At 64.6% G+C, this 9,067-nt stretch overlaps 1 protein-coding gene across 1 annotated transcript; it reads right to left on the reverse strand.

Moving 5' to 3' along the window:
- Positions 1–608: 608 nt before the first annotated feature.
- Positions 609–8,642, reverse strand: LOC134160918 (ryanodine receptor 1-like; the record flags this gene model as incomplete). The annotated part of the gene is made up of 4 exons (XM_062613374.1): positions 609–673; positions 6,115–6,295; positions 7,404–7,538; positions 8,496–8,642. Coding segments are annotated over 4 exons (528 nt in total), but the record flags the coding sequence as incomplete, so codon positions are not given.
- Positions 8,643–9,067: the final 425 nt, after the last annotated feature.

Genomic DNA, 9,067 nt, shown 5'->3' on the forward strand with positions numbered 1-9,067 from the left:
ATGGGGGTCGATGGGGGCCGATGGGGATCAATGGAGCCGATGGGGATCAATGGGGGGCAATGGGGGTCGATGGGGGTCAATTGGGTCGATGGGGGTCAATGGGGATCAATGGGGTCGATGGGTGTCAATGGGGGTCAATTGGGTCGATGGGGGTCAATGGGGATCAATGGGGGTCAATGGGGGTCAATTGGGTCGATGGGGGTCAATGGGGATCAATGGGGGTCAATGGGGGTCAATGGGGGTCAATGGGGGTCAATGGGGATCAATGGGGGTCGATGGGGGTCGATGGGGGTCGATGGGGGTCGATGGGGGTCGATGGGGGTCAATGGGATCAATGGGGGTCGATGGGGATCGATGGGGGTCAATGGGGGTCGATGGGGATCAATGGGGATCGATGGGGGTCGATGGGGGTCGATGGGGGTCAATGGGGATCAATGGGGGATCAATGGGGATCAATGGGGGTCAATGGGGGTCAATGGGGATCAATGGGGGTCAATGGGGATCAATGGGGATCAATGGGTGTCAATGGGGATCAATATGGGTCAATGGGGGTCTATGTGGGGCAGGGCCCCCCAAGCCCGCCCCATAGATTGGGGTCCGCCCCCCACCTCCATGTCCTCCTTCACTTGCTCCTGCTGATCCCTCAGCTCCCCAAAGGCGTCAATGATCAGACCTGGGGGGGGACAAAGGGGTCATGGGGGGCAGCCCCATAGCGCCCATTACCCCATAGCGCCCATTACCCCATAGCGCCCATAGCGCCCATTACCCCATAGCGCCCATAGCGCCCATTACCCCATAGCACCCATAGCCCCATAGCGCCCATAGCCCCCATTACCCCGTTCCCCCCCCATAGCCCCCCATACACCCCACTACCCCATTCCCCCCCATAGCCCCATAGCCCCATACCCCCCATAACCCCCATAGCCCCCCCCATAGCCCCCCATACCCCCCCCATAGCCCCCATTACCCCATTCACCCCCATTCGCCCCCTTACCACCATTACCACAATGCCCCCATAGCCCCATAGCCCCCCAGCCCCATAGCGACCCCATAGCCCCATAGCGCGCCCCACATCCCTATAGCCCCCCAGCCCCATAGCGCCCCATAGCCCCCTACAGCCCCCCAGCCCCCCATAGCCCCATAGCGCCCAGACCACAGCGCCACAGCCCCATACCCGCCACAGCCCCATAGCGCCCCCCATAGCCCCACAGCCCCCCCCAGCCCCATAGCCCCACAGCCCCATAGCCCCCCACAGCCCCACAGCCCCATAGCCCCATAGCGCGCCCCATAGCCCCATAGCGCCCCATAGCGCCCCACAGCGCCCCACGTGCCCTGGATGATGGCGAGGAGGATGACGATGACGAAGAAGAAGAAGGTGATGTCGAACACGACCCCCAGCCCCATAGCGCCCCATAGCGCCCCACAGCGCCCCATAGCGCCCCACAGCGCCCCATAGCGCCCCATAGCGCCCCACAGCGCCCCACGTGCCCTGGATGATGGCGAGGAGGATGACGATGACGAAGAAGAAGGTGATGTCGAACACGCCCCCCCAGCCCCATAGCGCCCCATAGCGCCCCATAGCGCCCCACAGCGCCCCATAGCGCCCCACAGCGCCCCACGTGCCCTGGATGATGGCGAGGAGGATGACAATGACGAAGAAGAAGAAGGTGATGTCGAACACGACCCCCCAGCCCCATAGCGCCCCATAGCGCCCCACAGCGCCCCATAGCGCCCCACAGCGCCCCACGTGCCCTGGATGATGGCGAGGAGGATGACGATGACGAAGAAGAAGAAGGTGATGTCGAACACGACCCCCAGCCCCATAGCGCCCCATAGCGCCCCATAGCGCCCCACAGCGCCCCACAGCGCCCCATAGCGCCCCATAGCGCCCCATAGCGCCCCACAGCGCCCCACGTGCCCTGGATGATGGCGAGGAGGATGACGATGACGAAGAAGAAGAAGGTGATGTCGAACACGACCCCCCCAGCCCCATAGCGCCCCACAGCGCCCCATAGCGCCCCATAGCGCCCCACAGCGCCCCACAGCGCCCCATAGCGCCCCACAGCGCCCCACAGCGCCCCACAGCGCCCCATAGCGCCCCACGTGCCCTGGATGATGGCGAGGAGGATGACGATGACGAAGAAGAAGAAGGTGATGTCGAACACGACCCCCAGCCCCATAGCGCCCCACAGCGCCCCATAGCGCCCCACAGCGCCCCACGTGCCCTGGATGATGGCGAGGAGGATGACGATGACGATGACGAAGAAGAAGGTGATGTCGAACACGACCCCCAGCCCCATAGCGCCCCACAGCGCCCCACAGCACCCCATAGCGCCCCACAGCGCCCCACGTGCCCTGGATGATGGCGAGGAGGATGACGATGACGAAGAAGAAGAAGGTGATGTTGAACACGACCCCCCAGCCCCATAGCGCCCCATAGCGCCCCACAGCGCCCCACAGCGCCCCATAGCGCCCCACAGCGCCCCACGTGCCCTGGATGATGGCGAGGAGGATGACGATGACGAAGAAGAAGAAGGTGATGTCGAACACGACCCCCCAGCCCCATAGCGCCCCATAGCGCCCCACAGCGCCCCACAGCGCCCCACGTGCCCTGGATGATGGCGAGGAGGATGACGATGACGAAGAAGAAGAAGGTGATGTCGAACACGGCCCCCCCAGCCCCATAGCGCCCCATAGCGCCCCATAGCGCCCCATAGCGCCCCACAGCGCCCCATAGCGCCCCACAGCGCCCCACGTGCCCTGGATGATGGCGAGGAGGATGACGATGACGAAGAAGAAGAAGGTGATGTCGAACACGACCCCGCAGCCCCATAGCGCCCCATAGCGCCCCACAGCGCCCCATAGCGCCCCACAGCGCCCCACGTGCCCTGGATGATGGCGAGGAGGATGACGATGACGAAGAAGAAGAAGGTGATGTCGAACACGACCCCCAGCCCCACAGCGCCCCATAGCGCCCCACAGCGCCCCATAGCGCCCCACAGCGCCCCACAGCGCCCCACGTGCCCTGGATGATGGCGAGGAGGATGACGATGACGAAGAAGAAGAAGGTGATGTCGAACACGACCCCCCCAGCCCCATAGCGCCCCATAGCGCCCCATAGCGCCCCACAGCGCCCCACAGCGCCCCATAGCGCCCCATAGCGCCCCACGTGCCCTGGATGATGGCGAGGAGGATGACGATGACGAAGAAGAAGAAGGTGATGTCGAACACGCCCCCCCCAGCCCCATAGCGCCCCATAGCGCCCCACAGCGCCCCACGTGCCCTGGATGATGGCGAGGAGGATGACGATGACGAAGAAGAAGAAGGTGATGTCGAACACGACCCCCCAGCCCCATAGCGCCCCACAGCGCCCCATAGCGCCCCACAGCGCCCCACAGCGCCCCACAGCGCCCCACGTGCCCTGGATGATGGCGAGGAGGATGACGATGACGAAGAAGAAGAAGGTGATGTCGAACACGCCCCCCCCAGCCCCATAGCGCCCCATAGCGCCCCATAGCGCCCCACAGCGCCCCAGCCCCATAGCGCCCCATAGCGCCCCACAGCGCCCCACGTGCCCTGGATGATGGCGAGGAGGATGACGATGACGATGACGAAGAAGAAGGTGATGTCGAACACGACCCCCCAGCCCCATAGCGCCCCACAGCGCCCCACAGCGCCCCATAGCGCCCCACAGCGCCCCACGTGCCCTGGATGATGGCGAGGAGGATGACGATGACGAAGAAGAAGAAGGTGATGTCGAACACGCCCCCCCCAGCCCCATAGCGCCCCATAGCGCCCCATAGCGCCCCACAGCGCCCCACGTGCCCTGGATGATGGCGAGGAGGATGACGATGACGAAGAAGAAGAAGGTGATGTCGAACACGACCCCCCCAGCCCCATAGCGCCCCACAGCCCCCCCAGCCCCACAGCCCCATAGCGCGCCCCATAGCCCCATAGCGCCCCACAGCGCCCCACAGCGCCCCACGTGCCCTGGATGATGGCGAGGAGGATGACGATGACGAAGAAGGTGATGCCGAACACGACCCCCCAGCCCCATAGCGCCCCATAGCGCCCCACAGCGCCCCACAGCGCCCCATAGCGCCCCATAGCGCCCCACGTGCCCTGGATGATGGCGAGGAGGATGACGATGACAAAGAAGAAGAAGGTGATGTCGAACACGACCCCCCAGCCCCATAGCGCCCCATAGCACCCCACAGCGCCCCATAGCGCCCCACAGCGCCCCACAGCGCCCCATAGCGCCCCACGTGCCCTGGATGATGGCGAGGAGGATGACGATGACGAAGAAGAAGAAGGTGATGTCGAACACGCCCCCCCCAGCCCCATAGCGCCCCACAGCGCCCCACAGCGCCCCATAGCGCCCCATAGCGCCCCACGTGCCCTGGATGATGGCGAGGAGGATGACGATGACGAAGAAGAAGAAGGTGATGTCGAACACGCCCCCCCCAGCCCCATAGCGCCCCATAGCGCCCCACAGCGCCCCACGTGCCCTGGATGATGGCGAGGAGGATGACGATGACGAAGAAGAAGAAGGTGATGTCGAACACGCCCCCCAGCCCCATAGCGCCCCATAGCGCCCCACAGCGCCCCATAGCGCCCCACAGCGCCCCATAGCTCCGCCCCATAGCGCCCCACAGCGCCCCACGTGCCCTGGATGATGGCGAGGAGGATGACGATGACGAAGAAGAAGAAGGTGATGTCGAACACGCCCCCCCAGCCCCATAGCGCCCCATAGCGCCCCACAGCGCCCCACAGCGCCCCACAGCGCCCCACAGCGCCCCATAGCGCCCCACGTGCCCTGGATGATGGCGAGGAGGATGACGATGACGAAGAAGAAGAAGGTGATGTCGAACACGACCCCCCAGCCCCATAGCGCCCCATAGCGCCCCATAGCGCCCCACAGCGCCCCACGTGCCCTGGATGATGGCGAGGAGGATGACGATGACGAAGAAGAAGAAGGTGATGTCGAACACGACCCCCAGCCCCATAGCGCCCCACAGTGCCCCACAGCGCCCCATAGCGCCCCATAGCGCCCCATAGCGCCCCACAGCGCCCCACGTGCCCTGGATGATGGCGAGGAGGATGACGATGACGAAGAAGAAGAAGGTGATGTCGAACACGCCCCCCCAGCCCCATAGCGCCCCATAGCGCCCCACAGCGCCCCACAGTGCCCCATAGCGCCCCACAGCGCCCCACGTGCCCTGGATGATGGCGAGGAGGATGACGATGACGAAGAAGAAGAAGGTGATGTCGAACACGACCCCCCAGCCCCATAGCGCCCCATAGCGCCCCATAGCGCCCCACAGCGCCCCACAGCGCCCCACGTGCCCTGGATGATGGCGAGGAGGATGACGATGACGAAGAAGAAGAAGGTGATGTCGAACACGACCCCCAGCCCCATAGCGCCCCATAGCGCCCCATAGCGCCCCACAGCGCCCCACAGCGCCCCATAGCGCCCCACGTGCCCTGGATGATGGCGAGGAGGATGACGATGACGAAGAAGAAGAAGGTGATGTCGAACACGACCCCCCCAGCCCCATAGCGCCCCACAGCGCCCCACAGCGCCCCATAGCGCCCCACAGCGCCCCATAGCGCCCCACGTGCCCTGGATGATGGCGAGGAGGATGACGATGACGAAGAAGAAGAAGGTGATGTCGAACACGACCACCCAGCCCCATAGCGCCCCATAGCGCCCCATAGCGCCCCACAGCGCCCCACAGCGCCCCACAGCGCCCCACGTGCCCTGGATGATGGCGAGGAGGATGACGATGACGAAGAAGAAGAAGGTGATGTCGAACACGACCCCCAGCCCCATAGCGCCCCATAGCGCCCCAGCCCCATAGCGCCCCACAGCGCCCCACGTGCCCTGGATGATGGCGAGGAGGATGACGATGACGAAGAAGAAGAAGGTGATGTCGAACACGACCCCCAGCCCCATAGCACCCCACAGTGCCCCACAGCGCCCCATAGCGCCCCATAGCGCCCCATAGCGCCCCACGTGCCCTGGATGATGGCGAGGAGGATGACGATGACGAAGAAGAAGAAGGTGATGTCGAACACGACCCCCCAGCCCCATAGCGCCCCATAGCGCCCCACAGCGCCCCACAGCGCCCCACGTGCCCTGGATGATGGCGAGGAGGATGACGATGACGAAGAAGAAGAAGGTGATGTCGAACACCACCCGGTAGAGCTCGTACTCGTCCCCTGCCGGGTCCTCGATCTCGTCCCCGATGCCGCCCCCGGCCCGGACCCCCACGTACATGTGGAACAGGTAACACTGGGGGCAGCAGTCAGACCCATAGCGACACATGGGGACACATGGGGACCCATAGAGACACATAGGGACACATAGGGACCCATAGGGACCCATAGAGACACATAGGGACACATAGGGACCCATAGCGATACATAGGGACCCATAGGGACCCCTTGAGACCCACAGGGACCCCAAAGAGACCCCATAGAGACCCCCAGTACCCTATAGATGCCCCCAGGAACCCATAGCCCCCATAGCCCCCATAATTCCCATAACCCCCATAAGCCCCATAGCAGCCCCACAGCCCCATAACCCCCATAGCCCTATAGCACCCATAGCCCCATAGCCCCCATAATTCCCATAACCCCCATAAGCCCCATAGCAGCCCCACAGCCCCATAACCCCCATAGCCCTATAGCACCCATAGCCCCATAGCCCCCATAATTCCCATAACCCCCATAGCCCCTATAGCTCCCATAGCCCCATAGCAGCCCCATAGCCCCCACACCCCCATAGCCCCAGAGACCCCATAGCCCCATAACTGCCCCATAGCCCCTATACCCCCACAGCCCCATAGCGCCATAGCCACATAACCCCCATAGCCCCCATAACCCCCATAGCCCCCGTAGCCCCCATAGCCCCATAGCAGCCCCATAGCCCCTATACCCCCATAGCCCCCATAGCCCCATAGTTGCCCCATAGCCCCCATAGCCTCCATACCCCCATACCCCCATAGCTCCCTTAACCCCCATAGCCCCCCATAGCCCCCCCAGAGCCTCCATAGCCCCCCATAGCCCCCATAGCCCCCATAGCCCCCCAGCCCCATAGCCCCATAGCTCCCATAACCTCCATACCCCCCATAGCCCCCCAGCCCCATAGCCCCCCATAGGCCCCCATAACCCCCATAGCCCCATAGCTCCCATAACCCCCATACCCCATAGCCCCATAGCCCCATAGCCCCCATACCCCCCCCAGCCCCCATAGCCCCCATAGCCCCATAGCAGCCCCATAGCCCCCACACCCCCATAGCCCCATAGCTCCCATAACCCCCATAGCCCCATACCCCCCCATACCCCCCCATGGCCCCCAGCCCCATAGCCGCCCCATAGCGCCGTGGGGCGCCCCCTACCGTCATCATGTCGTCGCACTTCATGTCGGGCTCGGCCTCGTCCTCGCTCTTGTTGTAGAACTTGCGGAAGAAGTTGAAGGCGACCACGGTGTAAAGGTAAACGACGACGGCGAGCAGCCCCACGGTCATGGTGAGCTGTGGGGCACGGACCCATAGCGACCCATAGCGGGACCCATAGCGACCCATAGCGACCCACAGCGACCCACAGCGACCCATAGATATCATAGAGAGACCCCATAGACGGCCAGCAGCCCCACGGTCATGGTGAGCTGTGGGGCACGCGACCCATAGCGGGACCCATAGCGGGACCCATAGCGGGACCCATAGCGGGACCCATAGCGACCCACAGCGACCCATAGATATCATAGAGAGACCCCATAGACGGCCAGCAGCCCCACGGTCATGGTGAGCTGTGGGGCACGGGACCCATAGCGACCCATAGCGGGACCCATAGCGACCCACAGCGACCCATAGATATCATAGAGAGACCCCATAGACGGCCAGCAGCCCCACGGTCATGGTGAGCTGTGGGGCACGGACCCATAGCGACCCATAGCGACCCATAGATATCATAGAGAGACCCCATAGACGGCCAGCAGCCCCACGGTCATGGTGAGCTGTGGGGCACGGACCCATAGCGACCCATAGCGGGACCCATAGCGACCCACAGCGACCCATAGATATCATAGAGAGACCCCATAGACGGCCAGCAGCCCCACGGTCATGGTGAGCTGTGGGGCACGCGACCCATAGCGGGACCCATAGCGGGACCCATAGCGACCCACAGCGACCCATAGATATCATAGAGAGACCCCATAGACGGCCAGCAGCCCCACGGTCATGGTGAGCTGTGGGGCACGGGACCCATAGCGACCCACAGCGAGACCCATAGCGACCCACAGCGACCCATAGATATCATAGAGAGACCCCATAGCCGCCCCAGAGCCGCCCCACCTGCTTGCCGTTGTGGGTCACGGAGGACAGGATCGTGCGCAGCATCCCACAGCCGCCCCACAGCCGCCCCATACCCGCCCCACAGCCGCCCCACAGCCGCCCCACAGCCGCCCCACAGCCGCCCCACAGCCGCCCCACCTGCTTGCCGTTGTGGGTCACGGAGGACAGGATCGTGCGCAGCGTCTTCACCCCCATGGCGATGTCCAGGAGGTGCGAGGCGAAGAAGAAGTTGTTGTAGTGGCCCAGCAGGGACATGGCCATGTACCACGTGAGGTACAGGAAGGACTGCGGGGGGCACGGGCGTCAGTGGGGCTGCCCCATGGATGTGGGGCACAGGGGTCAATGGGGCTGCACCATGGATGGGGAGTGTGGGGGTCAATGGAGCAGCCCCATGGATGTGGGGCGCGGGGGTCAATGGGGCAGCCCCATGGATGGGGGGGGCACGGGGGTCAATGGGGCTGCCCCATGGATGGGGGGTGTGGGTGTCAATGGGGCTGCCCCATGGATGTGGGGTGTGGGTGTCAATGGGGCTGCCCCATGGATGGGGGGGCACGGGGGTCAATGGGGCTGCCCCATGGATGGGGGCCGCGGGGGTCAATGGGGCAGCCCCATGGATGTGGAGTGTGGGTGTCAATGGGGCAGCCCCATGGATGGGGGGTGTGGGTGTCAATGGGGCTGCCCCATGGATGTGGGGCGCAGGGGTCAGTGGG

This window comes from Pezoporus occidentalis, unplaced genomic scaffold (assembly GCF_034315485.1).
Source record: "Pezoporus occidentalis ecotype Australia unplaced genomic scaffold, CSIRO_AGI_Poc_V1 ctg1654, whole genome shotgun sequence".
Taxonomy (NCBI): domain Eukaryota; kingdom Metazoa; phylum Chordata; class Aves; order Psittaciformes; family Psittacidae; genus Pezoporus; species Pezoporus occidentalis.